The sequence below is a fragment of the Myiozetetes cayanensis genome, unplaced genomic scaffold (genome assembly GCF_022539395.1).
Source record: "Myiozetetes cayanensis isolate MyiCay16 unplaced genomic scaffold, myiCay2020 scf198, whole genome shotgun sequence".
NCBI lineage: Eukaryota > Metazoa > Chordata > Aves > Passeriformes > Tyrannidae > Myiozetetes > Myiozetetes cayanensis.
In genome coordinates this window covers 48,417-75,273 of record NW_026087409.1, presented here as the reverse complement: position 1 = coordinate 75,273, position 26,857 = coordinate 48,417, and the positions used below count along the sequence as shown (strand labels likewise).

The 26,857-nt window shown below is 49.7% G+C and overlaps 1 protein-coding gene across 1 annotated transcript; it reads right to left on the bottom strand.

The window, feature by feature from the left end:
- Positions 1-5: 5 nt before the first annotated feature.
- Positions 6-26,118, bottom strand: TGM1 (transglutaminase 1; the record flags this gene model as incomplete). Its single annotated transcript, XM_050314202.1, is given in 11 exon segments — positions 6-47; positions 3,640-3,800; positions 6,196-6,414; positions 6,417-6,473; positions 9,265-9,418; positions 9,515-9,603; positions 10,543-10,646; positions 12,008-12,146; positions 15,725-15,899; positions 22,463-22,570; positions 25,978-26,118. Coding segments are annotated over 11 exon segments (1,353 nt in total), but the record flags the coding sequence as incomplete, so codon positions are not given.
- Positions 26,119-26,857: the final 739 nt, after the last annotated feature.

Here is a 26,857-nt window from a genome sequence, read left to right as displayed (position 1 = left end):
CCCACCTGGATCGGGGTGTCCTGACCCTCCACGGCCGGAGCCAAGAGCTGGGGGAGACCCAAAATCCTCCCATTTAACCCCAAAATCGAGGCGGGATCCACACCCAAAATCGGCAATTTTTTACCCTCCAAAATCGGGCAATTTACCCCCCAAAAATCCTAATTTTTTTAAGCTCGGAAAGGTTATTTTTAACCCCCCCAAAACGCCTAAAATAATAATTTTTAGCCACCTAAAATAGTTATTTTTTTACCCCAAAATGCTTATTTTTTTAAACCCCCAAAATTATAATTTTTATGCTCAAAAAACGGTAAGTTTTATCACTCAGTGAATTTCACCCCAAAATTGTGGGTTTCACCTCCAAAATGGAAATGTTTGTCCTGGAAATGGTGGTTTTTAAGCCCCAGATGGGCAGGTTTGGGTGCAAAGAGGGTATTTTAGGCATAAAAATGATCGGTTTTGGCCCAAAAATGAAGGGATTTTAGGACAAAAATATTTTGGGTATCAGGTCTACCCGTTAAAGTCAATGGGGGGAAAATGATATCAGGTCTACCCGTCAAAGTCAATGGGGGAAAAAGGACATCAGGTCTACCCGTTAAAGTCAATGGGGGAAAATGATATCAGGTCTACCCGTTAAAGTCAATGGGGAAAAAAAGACATCAGGTCTACCCGTTAAAGTCAATGGGGGAAAAAGGGCATCAGGTCTACCCGTCAAAGTCAATGAGGGAAATAATGGACATCAGGTCTACCCATTAAAGTCAATGGGGGGAAAACGAAATCAGGTCTACCCGTTAAAGTCAATGGGGAAAAAGGACATCAGGTCTACCCGTTAAAGTCAATGGGGCAAAAGGGGCATCAGGTCTACCCGTTAAAGTCAATGGGGAAAAAATGATATCAGGTCTACCCATTAAAGTCAATGGGGGAAATAATGGACATCAGGTCTACCCATTAAAGTCAATGGGGGAAAAAATGATATCAGGTCTACCCGTTAAAGTCAATGGGGCAAAAGGGGCATCAGGTCTACCCGTTAAAGTCAATGGGGAAAAAAAAGTCATCAGGTCTACCCGTTAAAGTCAATGGGGGAAACAATGGGCATCAGGTCTACCCGTTAAAGTCAATGGAGGAAAAAGGACATCAGGTCTACCCGTTAAAGTCAATGGAGGAAAAAGGACATCAGGTCTACCCGTTAAAGTCAATGGGGCAAAAAGGACATCAGGTCTACCCGTTAAAGTCAATGGGGCAAAAAGGACATCAGGTCTACCCGTTTAAGTAAATGGGGAAAAAAGGACATCAGGTCTACCCGTTAAAGTCAATGGGGAAAAAAGGACATCAGGTCTACCCGTTTAAGTAAATGGGGGGAAAACGATATCAGGTCTACCAGTTAAAGTCAATGGGGGGGAAACGACATCAGGTCTACCCGTTAAAGTCAATGGGGGCAAAAAAGGACATCAGGTCTACCCGTTAAAGTCAATGGGGAAAAAAGGACATCAGGTCTACCCGTTAAAGTCATCAGGAGAAAAAGGACATCAGGTCTACCCGTTAAAGTCAATGGGGAAAAAAGGACATCAGGTCTACCCGTTAAAGTCAATGGGGAAAAAAGGATATCAGGTCTACCCGTTAAAGTCAATTGGGTAAAAAGGGACATCAGGTCTACCCGTTAAAGCAAATGGGGGAAGAGGGCATCAGGTCTACCCGTTAAAGTCAATAGGGGGAAATAATGGACATCAGGTCTACCCGTAAAAGTCAATAAGGATAAATGGACATCAGGTCTACCTGTTAAAGTCAATGGGGGAAAAACGACATCAGGTCTACCCATTAGAGTCAATGGGATAAAAAGGACATCAGGTCTACCCGTTAAAGTCAATGGGGAATCAACGGGACATCAGGTCTACCCATTATAGTCAGTAGGGGAAAATGGGGCATCAGCTCTACCCATTTGAGTTAAAGTAAGCTGGGACATCAGGTCTACCTATCAAATTCAATGGGGAGTAACAGGGTATCAGGTCTATGCAATAAAGTCAATGGGGAATGAACTGGACATCAGGTCTACCCATAATAGACAATGGGGCAAGTGGGGCATCAGGTCTACCCATTAAAGATAATGGGACAAAAAGAGGCATCAAATCTACCCATTAAAACCAGCTGGGGCAAATGAGACACCAGGTCTACCCATTAAAACCAACGGGGCAAAATAAGGACATCAGGTCTACCCATTAAAACCAATGGGGCAGATGGGACACCAGGTCTACCCATTGAAACCAACGGGGCAAATGGGACATCAGGTCTACCCATTGAAACCAATGGGGCAGATGGGACACCAGGTCTACCCATGAAACCCAATGGGGCAAAATAAGATATCAGGTCTACCCATTAAACCCAATGGGGCAGAAGGGACACCAGGTCTACCCATTGAAACCAATGGGGCAAATGGGACATCAGGTCTACCCATTGAAACCAATGGGGCAGATGGGACACCAGGTCTACCCATGAAACCCAATGGGGCAAAATAAGATATCAGGTCTACCCATTAAAACCAATGGGGCAGATGGGACACCAGGTCTACCCATTGAAATCAATGGGGCAGATGGGACACCAGGTCTACCCATTGAAACCAATAGGGCAAAATAAGGCATCAGGTCTACCCATTAAACCCAATGGGGCAAAATAAGATATCAGGTCTACCCATTGAAACCAATGGGGCAAAATGAGATATCAGGTCTACCCATTGAAATCAATGGGGCAAAATAAGATATCAGGTCTACCCATTAAAGCCAATGGGGCTCATGGGACACCAGGTCTACCCATTGAAACCAATGGGGCAAAATAAGATATCAGGTCTACCCATTAAACCCAATGGGGCTCATGGGACACCAGGTCTACCCATTGAAACCAATGGGGCAAAATAAGATATCAGGTCTACCCATTAAAGTCAATGGGGCTCATGGGACACCAGGTCTACCCATTGAAATCAATGGGGCAGATGGGACACCAGGTCTACCCATTGAAACCAATGGGGCAAAATAAGGCATCAGGTCTACCCATTAAACCCAATGGGGCAAAATAAGATATCAGGTCTACCCATTGAAACCAATGGGGCAAAATGAGATATCAGGTCTACCCATTGAAATCAATGGGGCAAAATAAGATATCAGGTCTACCCATTAAAGCCAATGGGGCTCATGGGACACCAGGTCTACCCATTGAAACCAATGGGGCAAAATAAGATATCAGGTCTACCCATTAAACCCAATGGGGCTCATGGGACACCAGGTCTACCCATTGAAACCAATGGGGCAAAATAAGATATCAGGTCTACCCATTAAAGTCAATGGGGCTCATGGGACACCAGGTCTACCCATTGAAATCAATGGGGCAGATGGGACACCAGGTCTACCCATTGAAACCAATGGGGCAAAATAAGACATCAGGTCTACCCATTAAAGCCAATGGGGCCAAAGAGACACCAGGTCTACCCATTAAACCCAACGGGACCTACGGACATCAGGTCTACCCATTAAGACCAATGAGGCAAAAAAGTGGCATCAGGTCTACCCATTAAACTCAATGGGGGTCACATGCGGGGTATCCTGGATTTTTTGGGAAGGGGTTATCCCAGGATTTCGGGGGTTGGGGGATCCCCACCGTCAGCGTGAGCTCCGGGTTGTGCAGCCGCACCCGCAGCTCCTTGGCCACCACCTGGCCCGTCTCCTGCACGGCGCCCGCCGCCGTCAGCTTCAGAGCATCCTGGTCACCCACGTGGGGCTGGTACTCGGTGAACGCCACCGCCATCGTCACCGTCTCCTCTGGGGGGATAAAACACCCAGGGGGTCACTCAGGACCCTCCCAGTCCATCCCAGTTCATCCCAGTGACTCCCAGTGACACCCACGTGGGGCTGGTACTCGGTGAACGCCACCGCCATCGTCACCGTCTCCTCTTGGGGGGAAACAGCTTGGGACCCTCCCAGTTCAGCCCAGTGACTCCCAGTTCAGCCCAGTTCATCCCAGTGACTCCCAGTCCATCCTAGTGACTTCCAGTACATCTCAGTCCATCCCAGTGACTCCCAGTGCCTCCCAGTCCATCCCAGTGACTCCCAGTCCATCCCAGTGCCTCCCAGTTCATCCCAGTGCCTCCCAGTCCATCCCAGTGCCTCTCAGTCCATCCCAGTGACTCCCAGTTCAGCCCAGTCCATCCCAGTGACTTCCAGTCCATCTCAGTCCATCCCAGTGACTCTCAGTGCCTCCCAGTTCATCCCAGTGATTCCCAGTCCATCCCAGTCCATCCCAGTGCCTCCCAGTTCATCCCAGTGACTCCCAGTTCAGCCCAGTCCATCCCAGTGACTCCCAGTGACTCCCAGTGACTCCTAGTCCATCCTAGTTCATCCTAGTTCATCCCAGTGACTCCCAGTGACTCCCAGTCCATCCCAGTTCATCCCAGTCCATCCCAGTCCATCCCAGTGACACCCACATGGGGCTGGTACTCGGTGAACGCCACCGCCATCGTCACCGTCTCCTCTGAGGGGGAAACACCTTGGGACCCTCCCAGTTCATCCCAGTGACTCCCAGTGACTCCTAGTGCATCCTAGTGACTTCCAGCACATCTCAGTCCATCCCAGTGACTCCCAGTGCCTCCCAGTCCATCCCAGTGCCTCCCAGTCCATCCCAGTGACTCCCAGTTCATCCCAGTGACTCCCAGTTCATCCCAGTGACTCCTAGTCCATCCTAGTTCATCCCAGTGACTCCCAGTTCATCCCAGTGACTCCCAGTCCATCCCAGTGACTCCCAGTTCAGCCCAGTGACTCCCAGTTCATCCCAGTGACTCCCAGTTCATCCCAGTGACTCCCAGTTCATCCCAGTGACTCCCAGTCCATCCTAGTTCATCCCAGTGACTCCCAGTTCATCCCAGTGACTCCCACATGGGGCTGGTACTCGGTGAACGCCACCGCCATCGTCACCGTCTCCTCTGGGGGGGGAAAACACACCTTGGGACCCTCCCAGTCCATCCCAGTGACTCCCAGTGACTCCCAGTTCACCCCAGTGACTCCCAGTGACTCCCAGTGACACCCACGTGGGGCTGGTACTCGGTGAACGCCACCGCCATCGTCACCGTCTCCTCTGGGGGGGGGGAAACACACCTTGGGACCCTCCCAGTTCATCCCAGTGACTCCCAGCCCATCCCAGTGACTCCCAGTGACTCCCAGTGACTCCCACATGGGGCTGGTACTCAGTGAACGCCACCGCCATCGTCACCGTCTCCTCTGGGGGGGGAAAACACCCAGGGGGACACTCAGGACCCTCCCAGTCCATCCCAGTGCATCCCAGTGCCTTCCAGTGACTCCCAGTTCATCCCAGTGACTCCCAGTGACTCCCAGTGACTCCCAGTTCAGCCCAGTGACTCCCAGTGACTCCCAGTGACTCCCACATGGGGCTGGTACTTGCTGAACGCCACCGCCATCGTCACCGTCTCCTCTGGGGGGGGAAACACACCTTGGGACCCTCCCAGTCCATCCCAGTGACTCCCAGTTCAGCCCAGTGACTCCCAGTGACTCCTAGTCCATCCCAGTTCATCCCAGTGACTCCCAGTCTATGCCAGTGACTCCCAGTCCATCCCAGTGACTCCCAGTCCATCCCAGTGACTTCCAGTACATCTCAGTTCATCCCAGGGACTCCCAGTGCCTCCCAGTCCATCCCAGTGACTCCTAGTCCATCCCAGTTCATCCCAGTGACTCCCAGTGACTCCCAGTGCCCCCCAATCCCCTCCCAGTTCCCCCCACCGCCATTGTCACCGTCTCCTCTGCGGGTGACTCACCTAGTGACCGTTCCAGTCCATCCCAGTGACTCCCAGTTCATCCCAGTGACTCCCAGTGACTCCCAGTCCATCCCAGTCCATCCCAGTGCCTCCCAGTGCCTCCCAGTCCATCCCAGTGCCATCTCAGTCCATCCCAGTCACTCCCAGTTCATCCCAGTGACTCCCAGTTCATCCCAGTGACTCCCAGTGACTCCCAGTGACTCCCAGTGACTCCTAGTTCATCCCAGTTCATCCCAGTTCATCCCAGTGACTCCCAATCCCAGTGACTCCCAGTCCATCCCAGTCCCCTCCCAATCCCCTCCCAGTCCCTCCCAGTGCCCCCCAATCCCCTCCCAGTCCCTCCCCGTCCCTCCCAGTCCCTCCCAGTGCCCCCCAGTGTCCCCCAGGCTCACCCTCTCCCGGGGGCAGCGTCCTGCGGTGCTGCTCCTGCCGGAAGGGGGCTCCGGCCACGCCGGTGTAGCGGACGGCGCAGAGCGAGAGGCGGAGCCGGACGGTTCGAGGCTCCACCCCCTGGTTCCTCAGCACCGCCCGCAGCTCCAGCTCCGCCCCCGCCACCGCCGGCCCCGCCCCCACCCTCAGCGACACCTCCCCCGACGAGGGGCGCCGCGGTTGCGGGGACGGGAGCCGTGGGCCGTGGCCGTGGAGACCGCGCGGCGCTCCTCCTCCGAGCCTGGGGGGAGGGGCAAGGGTTGGGGCAAGAAATCAAGGGTTGGGTCAAGAAATCAATGGTTGGGTCAAGAAATCAAGGGTTGGGTCAAGAAATCAAGGGTTGGGTCAAGGGGTCAAGGGTTGGGTCAAGAAATCAATGGTTGGGTCAATGGTTGGGTCAAGAAATCAAGGGTTGGGTCAAGAAATCAATGGTTGGGTCAAGGGGTCAAGGGTTGGGTCAATGGTTTGGTCAAGACTTGGGGCAAGGGTTGGGTCAAGAAATCAAGGGTTGGGTCAATGGTTGGGTCAAGGGGGCAAGGGTTGGGTCAAGGGGGCAAGGGCTGGGTCAAGAAATCAATGGTTGGGTCAAGAGGGCAAGGGTTGGGTCAAGGTGTCAGTGGTTGGGTCAAGAAATCAATGGTTGGGTCAAGGGGTCAAGGGTTGGGTCAAGGGGTCAATGGTTGGGTCAAGGGTTGGGTCAAGGGGTCAATGGTTGGATCAAGGGGTGAAGGGTTGGGTCAAGGGGGCATAGGTTGGGTCAAGAAGTCAATGGTTGGGTCAAAAAATCAATGGTTGGGTCAAGGGGTCAATAGTTGGGGCAAGGGGGCAAGGGTTGGGTCAAGGGGGTAAGGGCTGGGGCAAGAAGTCAACGGTTGGGTCAATGGTTGGGTCAAGAGGGCAAGGGTTGGGTCAAGGGGTCAGTGGTTGGGTCAAGAAATCAATGGTTGGGTCAAGGAGTCAAGGGTCGGGTCAAGGAGTCAAGGGTTGGGTCAAGGGAGCAAGGGTTGGGTCAAGGGGTCAATGGTTGGGTCAAGAAATTAATGGTTGGGTCAAGGGGTCAATGGTTGGGTCAATGTTGGGTCAAGAGGGCAAGGGTTGGGTCAAGGGGTCAGTGGTTGGGTCAATGGCTTAGGTCAAGGGGGCAAGGGTTGGGTCAAGGGGGCAAGGGTTGGGTCAAAGGTTGGGTCAAGGGGGCAATGGTTGGGTCAATGGTTGGGTCAAGGAGTCAAAGGTTGGGTCAAGGGATCGAGGGTTGGGTCAAGAAATCAATGGTTGGGTTAAGGGGTCAGTGGTTGGGCCACAAAGTCAATGGTTGGGTCAATGGTTGGGTCAAAAGGTCAAGGGTTGGGTCAAGGGGTCAAGGGTTGGGTCAAGGGGTCAAGGGTTGGGTCAAGGGGTCAAGGGTTGGGTCAAGGGGTCAAGGGTTGGGTCAAGGGGTCAAGGGTTGGGTCAATGGTTGGGTCAATGGTCGGGTCAATGGTTGGGTCAAGTATTGGGTCAAACGGTCAATGGTTGGGTCAAGGGGTCAATGGCCAGGTCAAGAGTTGGGGAAAAGGTTGGGTCAATGGTTGCATCGATGGCTGGGTCAATGAGTCAATGGTCAGGTCAGGGGATCAATGGCCGGGTCAATGGGTCAATGACCAGGTCAATGGATCAATGGTTGGGTCAGTGGGTCAATGGCTGGGTCAATGGTTCAATGGTTGGGTCAGTGGGTCAATGGCTGGGTTAAGGGATCAATGGTTGGGTGAAGGTGTCAATGACTGGGTCAATGGCCAGGTCAAGGGATCAATGTCCAGGTCAATGGTTCAATGGTTGGGTCAGTGGGTCAATGACAGGTCAATGGGTCAATGGCTGTGTGAAGGTGTCAATGACTGGCTCAATGGCCAGGTCAAGGGGTCAATGGCCATGTGAAGAGGTCAATGGGCGGTTGAGTGGTCAGGTGAAGGGGTCAATGGCCAGGTCAATGGTTGGGTCAATGGTTGGGTTAAGGGTTGGGTCAAGGGCTCAAGGGTTGGGTCAATGGTTGGCTCAAAGGGTCAATGGATGGGTCAATGGTCGGGTCAAAGGGTCAATGACCAGGTGAAGGTGTCAATGGCCAGGTCAATGGTTGGGTCAATGGTTGGGTCAAGGGTTGGGTCAATGGTTGGGTCAAGGGTTGGGTCAAGGGTTGGGTCAAGGGTTGGGTCAATGATTGGCTCAAAGGGTCAATGACCAGGTGAAGGTGTCAATGGCCAGGTCAATGGTTGGGTCAAGGGTTGGGTCAAGGGTTGGGTCAAGGGTTGGGTCAATGATTGGCTCAAAGGGTCAATGACCAGGTGAAGGTGTCAATGGCCAGGTCAATGGTTGGGTCAATGGTTGGGTCAAGGGTTGGGTCAAGGGTTGGGTCAACGGTTGGTTCAAAGGGTCAATGGATGGGTCAATGGATGGGTCAATGGATGGGTCAATGGTTGGGTCAAGGGCTCAATGACCAGGTCAAGGTGTCAATGGCCAGGTCAAGGGGTCAATGGCCAGGTGAGTGGTCAGGTCAAGGTGTCAATGACCAGGTCAATGAGTCAATGGCCAGGTCAAGGTGTCAATGGTTGGGTCAAAGGGTCAATGGTTGGGTCAGTGGTTGAATCAATGGGTCAATGGCCAGGTCAATGGGTCAATGGTTGGGTCAGTGGTTGGGTCAAGGGTCAATGGTTGGGTCAAGGGCTGGGTCAGTGGTTGAGTCAGTGGTTGGGTCAAGGGATCAAGAGTTGGGTCAATGGTTGGGTCAATGGTTGGGTCAATGGTTGGGTCAATGGTTGGGTCAATGGCCAGGTCAAGTGGTCAATGGCCAGGTCAATGGGTCAATGGCCAGGTCAATGGGTCAATGGCCAGGTCAATGGGTCAATGGTCAGGTCAAGTGGTCAATGGCCAGATCAATGGGTCAATGGTTGGGTCAATGGGTCAATGGTTGGGTCAATGGCTAGGTCAAGGTGTCAATGACGAGGTCAATGGGTCAATGACCAGGTCAAGTGGTCAATGGGTCAGTGGTCAGCCAGTCTCACCCTCGGGGTGCTTGTACTGGTGGGTGACGTCGAGCCGCGCGGCGGAGCCGGCGCCGAGGGTGCTGATGCGGCGGCCGATGGCCCCCTCCTCCACGTGCACCACCGCGAAGGCCCCGCCCGGCTGCCGCTGCCAGTACACCTTGTCGCTGTTCACCTGCGGCCACGCCCCTCATTAGCATCAATTGCATCTCATTAGCATCTCATTTGCATCTCATTAGCGTAAATTTGCATCCCGGAGCCACGCCCCCACCTCGGCGAAGACGAAGGGCGTGTCGTACTTGAGGAAGACCTCGCCGTTCTTCACCGCCGTCACCGAGCACGGCCCGCAGCAGAACAGGCCTGGGGGGACCAGCACGGACCAGTATGGACCAGTAAGAAACCAGTAAGAACCAGTAGAAACCACTATAGACCACTATGGACCAGTACGGATTATTACAGACCAGTATGGGGTCATCACAACTTCCTGAGGGCCTGGGGTGGTTCCCCAGGGTCCCCTCCCAGTATAGACCAGTACGGACCAGTATGGACCAGTAAGAAACCAGTAAGAACCAGTAGAAACCACTATAGACCAGTAGGGACCAGTACGGATTATTACAGACCAGTATGGGGTCATCACAACTTCTTGAGGGCCTGGGGTGGTTCCCCAGGGTCTCCTACCAGTATAGACCAGTATGGACCAGTATAGACCAGTATGGACCAGTATGGACCGGTATAGACCAGTATGAACCAGTATAAACCATTATGAACCAGTATAGACCAGTATGGGCCAGTGTGCACCAGTATGGGGTCCTCACAAGCTACTGGACCCCTCTGGTGGCTCCCCAGGGTCCCCTCCCAGTATAAACCAGTATAGACCAGTATGGACCAGCATGGACCAGTATGAAACAGTATGGACCAGTAGAAACCAGTATAAACCAGTATAGACCAGTAGAAACCAGTATGGGCCAGCATGGACTAGTATGGACCAGTACAAACCAGTAAGGGGTCATCACAACTTCCTGAGGGCCTGTGGTGGTTCCCCAGGGTCCCCTCCCAATATAAACCAGTATAGACCAGTATGAACCAGTATGAACCAGTATGGGCCAGTATGGACCAGTATAGCCCAGTATGGACCAGTATGGACCAGCATAACCCAGTAAGGACCAGTGTGGGGTCCTCACAACCTGCTGGGCCCCTCTGGTGGCTCCCCAGGGTCCCCTCCCAGTATAAACCAGTATAAACCAGCCCAAACCAGCCCAAACCAGTATAAACCAGTATAAACCAGTATAAACCAGTTACCGCTGCTGGTCTCCTGGGGGGTGGCGTCCACCACCTGCCACCCATCGTAGCCATCGGGCAGGTCCGGCCGCTTCATCCAGCAGTCGTTCCACACGTGGAAGTTCCTGTATAAACCAGTATAAACCAGTATAAACCAGTATGGACCAGTATAAACCAGTATGAACCAGTACGGACCAGTATAAACCAGTACGGGCAAAAGATGGGTTTACCCCCCACTCTGGAGCCTCCCAGTAACTCCCAGCAGCTCCCAGTCCCTCCTGACCCCCTCCCAGTACCAAACCAGTATAAACCAGTATAAACCAGTATGAACCAGTATGGACCAGTATGGACCAGTATGGAAACCATGTCTTGGTTTATCCCCCCACTCTGGAGCCTCCCAGTCACTCCCAGTCCCTCCCAGTAACTCCCAGTAACTCCCAGTCCTGACTGAGCCCCCTCCCAACCCCAAACCAGTATAAACCAGTATAAACCAGTATAAACCAGTATAAACCAATACGGACAAAAGATGGGTTTACCCCCCACTCTGGGGCCTCCCAGTGCCTCCCAGTCCCTCCCAGTTTATCTCAGTAACCCCCAAACCCCCTCCCAGCCCCAAACCCGTATAAACCAGTATAAACCAGTATAAACCAGTATGGACAAACCACACCTCAGGATGGGTCTCCCCTCCACTTTAGACCCTCCCAGTGCCTCCCAGTGCCTCCCAGTTCATCCCAGTGCCTCCCAGTTCATCCCAGTGCCCCCCAATCCCCTCCCAGTGCCTCCCCAGTCCCCTCCCAGCCCCAAACCAGTATAAACCAGTATAAACCAGTACCAGACGGAGTCGGTGTTGAGGCGCTCCAGGGGCCTCCTGCTCTCCTCCAGTGCCTCCCAGTGCCTCCCAGTGCCCCCCAATCCCCTCCCAGTGCCCCCCTGACCCCTCCCAGTACCAAACCAGTATAACCCAGTATAAACCAGTATAAACCAGTATGGACAAAACACACTTCAAAACAGGTCTATCTCCACTTCAGAATCTCCCAGTGCCTCTCAGTGCCTCCCAGTTCATCCCAGTTCATCCCAGTGCCCCCCAATCCCCTCCCAGTGCCCCCCTGACCCCTCCCAGCCCCAAACCAGTATAACCCAGTATAAACCAGTATGGACAAAACACACTTCAAAACAGGTCTATCTCCACTTCAGACCCTCCCAGTGCCTCCCAGTGCCTCCCAGTTCATCCCAGTAACCCCCAATCCCCTCCCAGTCCCTCCCCGACCCCTCCCAGTGCCAAACCAGTATAAACCAGTATAAACCAGTACCAGACGGAGTCGGTGTTGAGGCGCTCCAGGGGCCTCCTGCTCTCCTCCAGTGCCTCCCAGTGCCTCCCAGTGCCTCCCAGTTCATCCCAGTGCCTCCCAATCCCCTCCCAGTGCCCCCCAATCCCCTCCCAGCCCCAAACCAGTATCAAACCAGTATAAACCAGTATAACCAGTACCAGACGGAGTCGGTGTTGAGGCGCTCCAGGGGCCTCATGCTCTCATCGAAGTAGATGTCGGTGGTGAGCGACACGTCCGTGTCGTGGGCGGAGTTGTAGTTGGTGACCGTGCGGGTGGGGAGGCCCAGGCAGCGCAGCACTGACCAGTATAAACCAGTATAAACCAGTATGGACCAGTACAGACAGGTATGCACCAGTATAAACCATTATAAACCAGTATAAATCAGTATGGACCAGTACGGACCAGTAGGGACCAGTATGGACCAGTTGGTGACCGTGCGGGTGGGGAGGCCCAGGCAGCGCAGCACTGACCAGTATAAACCAGTATAAACCAGTATGGACCAGTACAGACCGATACAGACCGGTATAAACCGTTATAAACCAGTATAAAACAGTATGAACCAGTATGGACCAGTACGGACCAGTTAGTGACCGTCGCGGGTGGGGAGGCCCAGGCAGCGCAGCACTGACCAGTACAGACCAGTATAAACCAGTATGGACCAGTACAGACCGATACAGACCGGTATAAACCGTTATAAACCAGTATAAAACAGTATGAACCAGTAGGGACCAGTAGGGACCAGTATGGACCAGTTGGTGACCGTGCGGGTGGGGAGGCCCAGGCAGCGCAGCACTGACCAGTATAAACCAGTATAAACCAGTATGGACCAGTATGGACTGATATAAACCAGTACAGACCAGTATAAAACAGTACAGAGTGATAGAAACCAGTAGGGACCAGTAGGGACCAGTACGGACCAGTTGGTGACCGTGCGGGTGGGGAGGCCCAGGCAGCGCAGCACTGACCAGTATAAACCAGTATAAACCAGTATGGACCAGTATGGACCGGTATAAACCAGTACAGACCAGTATAACCCAGTATAAATCAGTATGGACCAGTATGGGCCAGTACGGACCAGTATGGACTAGTATCGACCAGTAGGGACCTCTCCTTGGGACCTCCCAGTATAAACCAGTATAGACCAGTATGGACCAGTACGGACTGATATAAACCAGTACAGACCGGTATAAACCAGTATGGACCAGTATGGACCAGTATGGACCAGTTGGTGACCGTGCGGGTGGGGAGGCCCAGGCAGCGCAGCACTGACCAGTACAGACCAGTATGAACCAGTATGGACCAGTACAGACTGATATAAACCAGTACAGACCATTATAAACCAGTATAAACCATTATAAACCAGTATAAATCAGTATATACCAGTATGGACCAGTATGGACCAGTTGGTGACCGTGCGGGTGGGGAGGCCCAGGCAGCGCAGCACTGACCAGTACAGACCAGTATAAACCAGTATGGACCAGTATGGACTGGTATAAACCAGTACAGACCAGTATAAACCAGTATGGACCAGTATGGACCAGTATGGACCAGTTGGTGACCGTGCGGGTGGGGAGGCCCAGGCAGCGCAGCACTGACCAGTACAGACCAGTATGGACCAGTACAGACTGATATAAACCAGTACAGACCGGTATAAACCACTACAGAGTGATAGAAAGCAGTATGGACCAGTATGGACCAGTATGGACCAGTTGGTGACCGTGCGGGTGGGGAGGCCCAGGCAGCGCAGTACTGACCAGTACAAACCAGTATAAACCAGTATGGACCAGTACAGACTGATATAAAGCAGTACAGACCAGTATAAACCAGTATAAATCAGTATGGACCAGTATGGACCAGTACGGACCAGTAGGGACCAGTTGGTGACCGTGCGGGTGGGGAGGCCCAGGCAGCGCAGCACTGACCAGTATAAACCAGTATAAACCAGTATGGACCAGTACAGACTGGTATGCACCAGTATAAACCGTTATAAACCAGTATAAATCAGTATGGACCAGTATGGACCAGTATGGACCAGTACAGACCAGTATAGACCAGTAGGAACCAGTATAGGCCAGTAGGGACCTCTCCTTGGGAGCTCCCAGTATAAATCAGTATAGACCAGTATGGACCAGTATAGACCAGTATGGACCAGTATAGACCAATATGGACCAATAGGGACCAGTATGGGCCAGTAGGGACCTCTCCTTGGGAGCTCCCAGTATAAACCAGTATAGACCAGTATGGACCAGTACGGACCGGTACAGACCAGTATAAACCAGTACAGAGTGATAGAAACCAGTATGGACCAGTATGGACCAGTATGGACCAGTATAGGCCAGTAGGGACCTCTCCTTGGGACCTCCCAGTATAAACCAGTATGGACCAGTACGGACCAGTATGAACCAGTATAAACCAGTATAAACCAGTATAAACCAGTATGGACCAGTAGGAACCAGTAAAGACCAGTATAGACCAGTATGGACCAGTAGGGACTTCTCCTTGGGACCTCCCAGTATGGACCAGTATAGACCACTATGGACCAGTATGGACTGATATAAACCAGTACAGACCGGTATAAACCAGTATAAATCAGTATGAGCCAGTATGGACTACTAGGGACCAGTATGGACCAGTAGGGACCAGTATGGACCAGTAAAGGCCAGTAGGGACCTCTCCTTGGGACCTCCCAGTATAGACCAGTATGGACCAGTATGGACCAGTATAAACCAGTATGGACCAGTAGGGGGCTGGCTCATCTACCAGTACGTGACAGAGCCCTCCCAGTTCAATCCAGTGCCCTGACCAGTATAGACCAGTATGGACTCCCCAGTGCCCTCCCAGTCCCTCCCAGTAACTCCCAGTAACTCCCAGTAACTCCCAGTGACCCCCAGACCCCAAACCAGTAACTCCCAGTATAAACCAGTGACTCCCAATCCCCTCCCAGTCCCTCCCAGTAACTCCCAGTATAATCCAGAGCCCAAACCAGTAACTCCCAGTATAAACCAGTAATTCCCAGTAACTCCCAGTGCCCCCAAATCCCCCCCTAAACTCCCTCCCAGTCCAAACCAGTGCCCCCCAATCCCCTCCCAGTCCCTCCCAGTAACTCCCAGTAACTCCCAGTGACCCCCAGACCCCAAACCAGTAACTCCCAGTATAAACCAGTAACTCCCAATCCCCTCCCAGTCCCTCCCAGTGCCCTCAAATCCCCCCTAAACCCCCTTTAACTCCTTCCTAGTCCAAACCAGTCCAAACCAGTTTGTTCCAACTCCCTCCCAGTCCCTCCCAGTGCCCCCCAGTGCCCTCCCAGTACCCTCCCAGTATAAACCAGTAACTCCAAACTCCAAACCAGTCCCTCCCAGTCCCTCCCAGTTACCCCCAATCCCCTCCCAGTGCCCTGAAATCCCCCCTAAACCCCCTTTAACTCCCTCCCAGTGACTCCCAGTCCAAACCAGTGCCCCCAAATCCCCTCCCAGTCCCTCCCAGTGCCTCCCAGTGCCCTCCCAGTGCCTCCCAGTACAAACCAGTGCTCACCAGTGGTCATGACCCCGGCGAACACCCAGCACTGGCCGTACCGGACAGGGCTCCCAGAGCCTCCCAGTGCCCTCCCAGTCCAAACCAGTGACCCCCAATCCCCTCCCAGTAACTCCCAGTAAATCCCAGTGACTCCCAGACCCCAAACCAGTAACTCCCAGTATAAACCAGTAACTCCAAACCCCAAACCAGTCCCTCCCAGTGACCCCAGATCCCCTCTAATCCCCCTTTAACTCCCTCCCAGTCCAAACCAGTGCCCCCAAATCCCCTCCCAGTGACTCCCAGTCACTCCCAGTGACCCCCAGACCCCAAACCAGTAACTCCCAGTACAAACCAGTGCTCACCAGTGGTCATGACGCCTGCGAACACCCAGCACTGGCCGTACCGGACGGGGCTCCCGGAGCTGAGGAAGCTCCTGAGGATCCCAACGGAGCCGGCCCAGGCCGAGGGGTTCGTGCCCTGGGAATAATCCCCGGTCCAGTTCCCCACCAGCACCCCGTTGTCATCCAGGGAGTTCACCTGGGATGAAAAAAAATGGGAATTCTGGTCGGGAATGAGCCCAAAATCCTCGGGAATCAACCCAAAAATTGACAGCAATCAGAGCAAGAATTGACGGGAAAATGAACCCAAAAATTGGTGGGAAATGAGGTTAAAAATCAACCAAAATGGACCCAAAATGGATGGGGACGACCCTAAAAATCATCTCAGGATCCTGAAATTCGTCTTGGGGTTCCCCAAATTCATCCTAGGGTCCCAAAATTATCCTGGGATGACCCAAAATCCTCGGGAATCAACCCAAAAATTGACCGGAATCAGAGCAAGAATTGACGGGAAAATGAGGTGGAAAATTGATGCAAAATGAGGTTGAAAATTGACCAAAATGGGCTCAAAAACCCCGTTGTCGTCCAGGGAGTTCACCTGGGGTGGGAAAAACGGGAATTCTGGTCGGGAATGAACCCAAAATCCTCGGGAATCAACCCAAAAATCGACCGGAATCAGAGCAAAAATTGACGGGAAAATGAGGTCGAAAATTGACCAAAATGGGCCCAAAATGGATGGGAATGACCCTAAAAGTCATCTCAGGATCCTGAAATTCATCCTGGGGTTCCCAAAATTATCCTGGGATGACCCAAAATCCTCGGGAATCAGCCCAAAAATTGACAGCAATCAGCCCAAAAATTGACGGGAAAATGAGACAGAAAATTGATGGGAAATGAGGTGGAAAATCGACAAGAATGAACCCAAAATCAAGTGGAATGGGCTCAAAAACCCCGTTGTCGTCCAGGGAGTTCACCTGGGATTGGGATGGAGAAAAAAAATGGGAATTCTGGTTGGGAAAGGACCCAAAATCCTCGGGAATCAACCCAAAAATTGACAGCAATCAGAGCAAAAATCGACGGGAAAATGAGGTCGAAAATTGATGGGAATGAACCCAAAATGGATGGGAATGAGCCCAAAATCAACTGGAATGGGCTCAAAAACCCCGTTGTCGTCCAGGGAGTTCACCTGGGACAAAAAAATGGGAATTCTGGTCGGGAATGAACCCAAAATCCTCGGGAATCAACCCAAAAATTGACCGGAATGAACCCAGAAATTGACAGGAAAATGAGGTTGAAAATTGAGGGGAAATGAGGTCAAAAATCAACCAGAATGGGCCCAAAATGGACGGCAATGACCCTAAAAGTCATCTCAGGATCCTGAAATTCATCCTGGGGTTCCCAAAATTATCCTGGGATGACCCAAAATTGTCAGGAATGAGCCCAAAAATCGACGGGGAAATGAGGTCGAAAATTGATGGGAAAATGAGGTGGAAAATCGACAAGAATGGGTCAAAATTTGAAGGGAAATGAGCTCAAAAACCCCGTTGTCATCCAGGGAGTTCACCTGGGATTGGGATGGGGAAAAAAAATGGGAATTTTGGTTGGGAAAGGACCCAAAATCATCAGGAATCAGCCCAAAAATTGACAGGAATGAACCCGAAAATTGATGGGAATGAACCCAAAAATCGACAGGAAAATGAGGTCAAAAATCAACCAGAATGGGCCCAAAATGGAAGGGAATGACCTTAAAAGTCATCTCAGGATCCTGAAATTCGTCCTGGGGTTCCCAAAATTATCCTGGGATGACCCAAAATCCTCGGGAATCAACCCAAAAATCGATGGGAAAATGAGGTCAAAAATCAACCAGAATGGGTCCAAAAAATGACAAGAAAATGAGGTGGAAAATTGACAAAAATGAACCCAAAATCAACTGGAATGGGCTCAAAAACCCCGTTGTCGTCCAGGGAGTTCACCTGGGATGGAAAAATTGGGAATTCTGGTCGGGAATGAACCCAAAATCCTCGGGAATCAACCCAAAAATCGACCGGAATCAGAGCAAAAATCGACGGGAAAATGAGGTGGAAAATTGAGGGGAATGAACCCAAAATTCATCTCAAGATCCTGAAATTCATCCTAAGATTCCTGAAACTCACGCTCCAGTTCCCAAAATTCATCCTGGGGTTCTCAAAATTATCCTGGGATGACCCAAAATCCTCGGGAATCAACCCAAAAATCGAGGGGAAAATGAGGTGGAAAATTGATGGAAAATGAGGTCAAAAATCAACCAGAATGGGCCCAAAATGGATGGGAATGACCCTAAAAGTCATCTCAGGATCCTGAAATTCATCCTGGGGTTCCCAAAATTATCCTGGAATGACCCAAAATCCTCGGGAATGAACCCAAAAATCGATGGGAAAATGAGGTCAAAAATCAACCAGAATGGGTCCAAAAAATGACAAGAAAATGAGGTGGAAAATTGACAGGAATGAACCCCAAAATCAACTGGAATGGGCTCAAAAACCCCGTTGTCGTCCAGGGAGTTCACCTGGGATGGGAAAAATGGGAATTCTGGTCGGGAATGAACCCAAAATCCTCGGGAATCAACCCAAAAATTGACAAAAATCAGAGCAAAAATTGACGGGAAAATGAGGTGGAAAATTGATGGGAAATGAGGTTGAAAATTGATAGGAATGGGTCAAAAATTGAAGGGAAATGGGCTCAAAAACCCCGTTGTCGTCCAGGGAGTTCACCTGGGATGGGAAAAAATGGGAATTCTGGTCGGGAATGAACCCAAAATCCTCGGGAATCAGCCCAAAAATTGACAGGAATGAGCTCAAAAATCGACGGGAAAATGAGATCAAAAATCAACCAGAATGGGCCCAAAATGGAAGGGAATGACCTTAAAAATCATCTCAGGATCCTGAAATTCGTCTTGGGGTTCCTGAAATTCATCCTGGGGTTCCCAAAATTATCCTGGGATGACCCAAAATCCTCAGGAATGAACCCAAAAATCGATGGGAAAATGAGGTCAAAAATCAACCAGAATGGGTCCAAAAAATGACAAGAAAATGAGGTGGAAAATTGACAAGAATGAGCTCCGAAATCAACTGGAATGGGCTCAAAAACCCCGTTGTCGTCCAGGGAGTTCACCTGGGACGAAAAAAATGGGAATTCTGGTTGGGAATGAACCCAAAATCCTCGGGAATCAACCCAAAAATTGACCGGAATCAGAGCAAAAATCGAGGGGAAAATGAGGTGGAAAATTGAGGGGAAATTAACTCAAAAATTCATCTCAAGATCCCGAAATTCATCCTGGGATTCCTGAAATTCACTCTGGGATTCCCAAAATTCATCCTGGGGTTCTCAAAATTATCCTGGGATGACCCAAAATTGTCGGGAATGAGCCCAAAAACTGACAGGAATCAGCCCAAAAATCGACGGGAATGAGACAGAAAATTGATGGGAAAATGAGGTGGAAAATTGACAAGAATGAACCCCAAAATCAACTGGAATGGGCTCAAAAACCCCGTTGTCGTCCAGGGAGTTCACCTGGGATGGAGATGGGGAAAAAAAATGGGAATTGTGGTTGGGAATGAACCCAAAATCCTCAGGAATCAACCCAAAAATTGACAGGAATCAGCTCAAAAATCGACGGGAAAATGAGGTGGAAAATTGACCAGAATGAACCCAAAATCAATGGGAATGACCCTAAAAGTCATCTCAGGATCCTGAAATTTGTCCTGGGGTTCCTGAAATTCATCCCGGGGTTCCCAAAATTATCCTGGGATGACCCAAAATCGTCAGGAATGAGCCCAAAAATCGACGGGAAAATGAGGTCAAAATTCAACCAGAATGAACCCAAAAATTGACGGGAAAATGAGGTGGAAAATCGACAGGAATGGGTCAAAATTTGAAAGGAAATGAGCTCAAAAACCCTGTTGTGGTCCAGGGAGTTCACCTGGGATGGGAATGGGGAAAAAAAATGGGAATTTTGGTTGGGAATGAACCCAAAATCCTCGGGAATGAACCCAAAAATTGACAGGAATCAGCACAAGAATCGAGGGGAAAATGAGGTCAAAAATTGATGGGAAATGAGGTCAAAAATCAACCAGAATGGGCCCAAAATGGAAGGGAATGACCCTAAAAGTCATCTCAGGATCCTGAAATTCATCTTGGGGTTCCCAAAATTATCCTGGGACGACCCAAAATCCTCGGGAATGAGCCCAAAAATCGACGGGAAAATGAGGTGGAAAATCGGTGGGAAAATGAGGTGGAAAATTGACTGGAAATGAGGTCGAAAAATCGACAGGAATGGGACCAAAATTCATCTCAGGATCCCAGAATTCATCCTGGGATTCCCAAAATTCATCTTGGGATTCTCAAAAATACACTGGGATGAGCCAAAATCGTCCCAAATTCCCCCAAAACTCCCCCAAACCCCCTCAAATCCTCCCCAATCCTTCCCAAATCCCCCCCAAATCCTCCCAAATCCTTCCCAAATCCCCCCCAACTCCCCCCAATCCCAAAAATTCACCCCCAAACTCCCTCAAATCCCCTCAAATCCCCCAAATTCCCCAAAATCCCCCAAAATCCCAAATCCCCCATAAACTCTAAATATCCCCCATAAATCCAAGATATCTCCCCCAAATCTCCCTAAATCCCCCCAAATCCCAAAAATTCCCCAAAATCCCCAAATCCCAAAAATCCCCCAAATCCCTCCCAAATCCCCCAAAATTCCCCCAAATCCCCCCAAATCCTCTTCAAATCCTCCTCAAACCCCCCAAATCGTCCCCAAATCCCAAAATCCCCCAAATCCCAAAAATTCCCCCAACCCCCCAAATCCCCCAGTCCCAAAAATCCCCAAACCCCCCAAAATCCCCTCAAATCCCCCAAATCCCCAAAATCCTCCCAAAATCCTCCCAAATCCCCCCAAATCTCCTCAAACTCCCCAAATTCCCCCAAAATCCCCAAATCCCCCAAATCCCCCAAATCCCCTGAAATCCTCCCAAATCCCCAAAATTCCCCCAAATCCCTCAAAATCTCCCCAGATCCCCCAAAACCCACCTCAACCCCAATCCCCAAAATTCACCCAAATCCCTCAATTCCCCCAAATCCCCCAAATCCTCTCAAATCTCCCCAAAACCACACCATAAATCCTAAATATCCCCCAAATCCCCCCAAAACCGCCTCAAATGCCTCCAAATCCCCAAAATCCCCCAATCCCAAAATCCCCCCAAATCCCCAAAATCCCCCAAAATCCCCCCTCAAACCTCCCCAAAATCCCCCCAAAATCCCCTCAAATCCTCCAAATCCCCAAATTCCCCACAAAATCCACTCAAAATCCCCCAAATCCCCCAAAATCCCCCAAATCCCCCAAAATCCCCAAAATCCCCTCGAAATCCCACAAATTCGCCCCAAATCCCCCAAAGTCCCCTCAAATCCCACCCAAAATCCCCTCAAATCTCCCTAATATCCCCCAAATTCCCCCAAATCCCCTCAAATCCCCCAAATCTCCCTCAAATCCCTCAAATCCCCCAAATCCCCCAAATCCCCAAATCCCCCAAATCCCCCAAATCCCCAAAGTTCTCCCCAAACCTCCTCAAATCCCCTCAAATCCCTCTAAATCCCCTCAAAGATCCCCAAAATCCCCAAATCCCCCAAAATCTCCTCAAATCCCCAAAATCCCTCAAATCTCCCCAAAATCCCCCAAACCCCCAAAATTGCCCCCAAATCCCCAAAATCCCCTCAAATCCCCCCAAAATCCCCCAAATCCCCCAAAATCCCTCAAATCCCCCCAAAATCCCCAAATCCCCCAAATCCCCAAAATCCCTCTCAAATCCCCAAAATCCCCCAAATCCCCCAAAATCCCCCAAATCCCCCAAAATCCCCAAAATCCTCCCCAAATCCCCCAAAATCCCCCAAATCCCCCCAAATCTCCCCCAAATCCCACAAATTCCCCTCAAACCCCAGAAATTCTCCCCAAATCCTCTCAAATCACCCCAAAATCCCCCAAAACCCTCCAAAATCCCCAAAATCCCCCAAATCCCAGAAATCCTCCTCAACTCCCCAACTCCCCTCAAACTCCTCCAAATCCCCCAAAATCCCTCAAATCCCCAAACCTCCCACAAATCCCCCAAATCCCCCAAATCCCCCAAAATCCCCCAAATCCCCCCAAATCCCTCAAATCCTCCCAAAATCCCCCAAATCCCCAAAATTCCCCAAAATCCCCCAAATCCCCTCAAACCCCCAAATCACCCCAAAATCCCCTCTCAAATCCCCCAAAATCCCCCAAATCCCCCAAATCCCCAAAATTCATCCCCAAATCCCCCCAAACCATCCCCAAATCCCCCAAATCTTCCCAAAATCCCCCAAATCCCCCAAAATCCCTCCAAATCCTCCAAATCACCCCAAAATCCCCAAATCCCCCAAATCCTCCCAAATCACCCCAAAATCCCCCAAAATCCCCTCAAATCCCCAAATCTCCCCCAAATCCCCAAACCTCCCCAAAATCACTCCCAAATTCCCCAAATCCCCCAAATCCCCTCAAATCCCCCAAATCCCCCAAAATCCCTTCAAATCCCCCCAAATCCCCCAAATCCCCCAAAATCCCCCCAAAATCCCCAAAGTCCCCTCAAATCACCCCCAAAAATCCCCCAAATCCCCCAAATCCCCCAAATCCTCTTCAAATCCTCCAAATCCCCTCAAATCTCCCCAAATCCCCCAGAACTCCCCAAATCCCAAAAATCCCCCCCCCGGACCCACCATCGCCGACACCACCCTGGCCACCATGACGGGGTCTCCGCGGGCGCTGTGGGGCATCCCCCGGCGGTCCAGGATGAACAGGCAGGCCTCCAGCACCCCGGGCTCGAACTGGGGGGGGCACCCCAAAAAATTGGGAACCCCCAGAATTCCCAAATCCCAAAAAACCCCGCGAAAATCCGCCCAAAAACGGGGAAAAGACGAAAAAAATGACCCCAGAAAAGGCGGTTTCGAGGCTCCCCCGCCCCCAATTTTGGCATTTTCACGCCTATTTTTGATGCTTCCAAAACTTTTGGGGTCCTCCAAAATTTTTGGCACCCCCAGAATTCCCAAATCCCAAAAAACCCCAAAAAAATCCGCCCAAAAACGAGGAAAATCCAAAAAAATCCCCCCCAAAAAAGGCGGTTTCGAGGCTCCCCCACCCCCAATTTTTGGGATTTTTACACCCATTTTTGAGGTTCACGACATTTTTAGGGTCCCCCAAAAATTGGGCACCCCAGAATTCCCAAATCCCAAAAACCCCAAAAAATCCACCCAAAATGAAGAAAATCCAACAAAAATCCCATTAAATGACCCCAAAAAAGGCGGTTTCGAGGCTGCCCCACCCCCAATTTTGGGATTTTTACACCCATTTTTGAGGCTTCCGAAATTTTTGGGGTCCCCAAAATTTTTGGCACCCCCAGAATTCCCAAATCCCAAAAAACCCCGAAAAAATCCACCCAAAAATGAAGAAAATCTGACAAAAATCCCATTAAATGACCCCAAAAAAAGGTGGTTTCGAGGCTCCCCCACCCCCAATTTTGGGATTTTTACACCCATTTTTGATGCTCCCAAAATTTTTGGGGTCCCCCAAAATTTTTGGCACCCCCAGAATTCCCAAATCCCAAAAAAAAACCAAAAAATCCACCCAAAAATGGGGAAAATCCAACAAAAATCCCATTAAATGACCCCAAAAAAGGCGGTTTCGAGGCTCCCCCACCCCCAATTTTGGGATTTTTACACTTGTTTTTGGGGTCTTCCAATTTTTTTGGGGTCCTCCCAAAATTTTAAGATCCCAGAATTCCCAAATCCCAAAAAACCCCGCGAAAATCCGCCCAAAAATGGGGAAAATCCAACAAAAATGGCCCCAGAAAAGGCGGTTTCGAGGCTCCCCCACCCCCAATTTTGGGATTTTTACACCCATTTTTGGGGTTCACGACATTTTTAGGGTCCCCCAAAAATTTGGCACCCCCAGAATTCCCAAATCCCAAAAAACCCCGCGAAAATCCACCCAAAAATGGGGAAAATCCAAAAAAAACGAGCCCAGAAAAGGCGGTTTCGAGGCTCCCCCACCCCCAATTTTGGCATTTTTACACCCATTTTTGAGACCCCCAAAATTTTTGGGGTCCCCCCAAAATTTTTGGCACTTCCAGAATTCCCAAATCCCAAAAAACCCCAAGAAAATCCGCCCAAAAATGAAGAAAATCCATCAAAAATCCCATTAAATGACCCCCAAAAAAAGGCGGTTTTGAGGCTCCCCCACCCCCAATTTTTGGGATTTTTAGACCCATTTTTGAGGCCCTCGAATTTTTTGGGGTCCTCCCAAATTTTTATGATCCCAGAATTCCCAAATCCCAAAAAACCCCACAAAAATCCGCCCAAAAATGAGGAAAATCCAACAAAATGACCTCAAAAAAAAGGTGGTTTCGAGGCTCCCCCACCCCCAATTTTTGGGATTTTTACACCTATTTTTGAGGTCCCAAAATTTTTTTGGGGTCCCCCAAAATTTTTGGCACCCCCAGAATTCCCAAATCCCAAAAAACCCTGAAAAAATCCACCCAAAAATGGGGAAAATCCCAAAAAAATGACCCCAAAAAAAGGCGGTTTCGAGGTTCCCCCACTCCCATTTTTGGGATTTTTAAACCCATTTTTGAGGTCTTCGAATCTTTTTGGGGTCCCCCCAAAATTTTACGATCCCAGAATTCCCAAATCCCAAAAAAACCCCAAAAAATCCGCCCAAAAATGGGGAAAATCCAACAAAAATCCCATTAAATGACCTAAAACAAGTCAGTCTTGAGGCTCCTCCACCCCCAATTTTGGGATTTTTACACCCATTTTTGAGGTTCACGACATTTTTAGGGTCCCCAAAAAATTGGGCACCCCCAAAATTCCCAAATCCCAAAAAACCCCAAAAAAATCCACCCAAAAATGGGGAAAATCCAACAAAAATCCCATTAAATGACCCCCAAAAAGGCGGTTTTGAGGCTCCCCCACCCCCAATTTTGGGATTTTCACACCCATTTTTGAGGCCCCCGAATTTTTTGGGTTCCCCCAAAATTTTTGGCACCCCCAGAATTCCCAAATCCCAAAAAACCCCGAAAAAATCCACACAAAAACCTCAAAAACCCCATAAAATGACCCCAAAAAAGGTGATTTTTAGGCTCTATTTTTTTGGAATTTTCCCCCAAATTTGGGCTTGGAAAATTTTTTGGGATCCACAAAATTTTTGGGGCATCCCTAAAATTCCCAAATCCCAAAAATCCACCCAAAAAAACCCTTTTTGGGTCAATTTTGATGGATTTTTGGGACCATTTTGGGTTTTTTTAAGGGAAAAATCAGAATTTTTGGGTCTTTCCCCAAATTTTTTTGGGGTTTCCCCAAATTTTTTTCCTCCCCAATTTTCCCCAAATTTCCCAAAATTCAAATTTTGGATGAATTTCCCAAATTTTGGGATTTTTTCCCTCCAAAATTTTCATTTATTTTAAAAAATTCATTTTAAAACCTCCCCTAAATTATCCCAAATCCCCCAAATTCCCATCAGGATTTTGGGATTTTTTATTTTCCTTTAAATAAAAATTTTTGGGGAATTTTCCCAATTTTTTTCTGAGATTTTTCCCAAATTTTTCCCTCCCAAATTTCCCCCTTTTTCCCCCCCCAAAAAAACCCCATTTTAAGTCGATTTTTGGGGCATTTTTAGAGCATTTTTTGAGGATTTTTTGAGATTTTTTTGGGCCCTTTGGGGTTTTTTGGGATGAAAAAATTCCAGGAATTTTTTGGGAATCCTTTTGGCGCCCCCTGCTGGTCCCAACCCCCTTTTTTCCCCAAAAATCCCAATTTTAAATTGATTTTTGGGGCATTTTTGGACCATTTTTTGACCATTTTTTGAGTATTTTTTGGGATCTTTGGGGTTTTTTGGGATGAAAAAATTCCAGGAATTTTTTGGGAATCCTTTTGGCGCCCCCTGCTGGTCCCAACCCCCCCTTTTTCCCCAAAAAAACACATTTTAAGTCAATTTTTGGGGCATTTTTTGAGCTTCTTTTAGAGTATTTTGAGTATTTTTTGGGATCTTTGGGGTTTTTTGGGATGAAAAAATTCCAGGAATTTTTAGGAATCCTTTGGCGCCCCCTGCTGGTCCCAACTCCCCTTTTTTCCCCAAAAAAACCCCAGTTTAACTCATTTTTGGGTGCCGATTTCGACCCTTTCCCTTGGGATTTTTCCCCGGGATTTTTCCAAGATTTCCAATTTTTTTTGGGAATCACCTGCCCGTAATTCCAGGAGCGCTCGGCGATCTGGTCCTCGGTGCCGTAGAAGATCCGGCCGGTGTCGTTGAGGACGTACTCGCTCAGCTCGCTCGTCTTCTCCATGTACACAGAATCCTCTGGGGACAAAAAACACCCCAAAATTCCACAAAAACTTCCCCAAAATTCCACAAAAATTCCCACAAAAATTCCCCCAAAATTCCACAAAAACTCCCCCAAAATTCCACAAAAATTCCCCCCAAAATTCCACAAAAATTCCCCCAAAATTCCACAAAAATTCCCCCCAAAATTCCACAAAAATTCCCCCCAAACTCACCAGGACACCAGGGGTTGAAGAGCAGCACCAGGTCATTTTGGGGCTCAAAGACACCCCAAAATCCTCCTTTTTTTCCCCTATTTTTGCTCAAATTTCACCCAAATTTCACCCAATTTTTTATAAATTTTCCCAAAATCCCAATTTTTCACCCCAAAATCTCCTCTCACCTGGGCACCAGGGGTTGAAGAGCAGCATGAGGTCATTTTGGGGTTCAAAGAACACCCAAAATCCTCCATTTTTCCCTCCATTTTCACCCAAATTTCGCTCAAATTTCATCAAAATTTTACCCAATATTTTTCAAAAATTGAATTTTCCCAAAATCCTGATTTTTCACCCCAAACTCACTTGGGCACCAGGGGTTGAAGAGCAGCACGAGGTCGTTTTGGGGCTCAAAAAACACCCAAAATCCTCCATTTTTGCCCGTTTTTTGCTCTAATTTCGCCCAAATTTTGCCAGAATTTCACCCAAATTTCCAAATTTTCCCAAAATCCCCATTTTTCACCCCAAAATGTTCCCCCTCTCACCTGGGCACCAGGGGCTGAAGAGCAGCCCGAGGTCATTCTG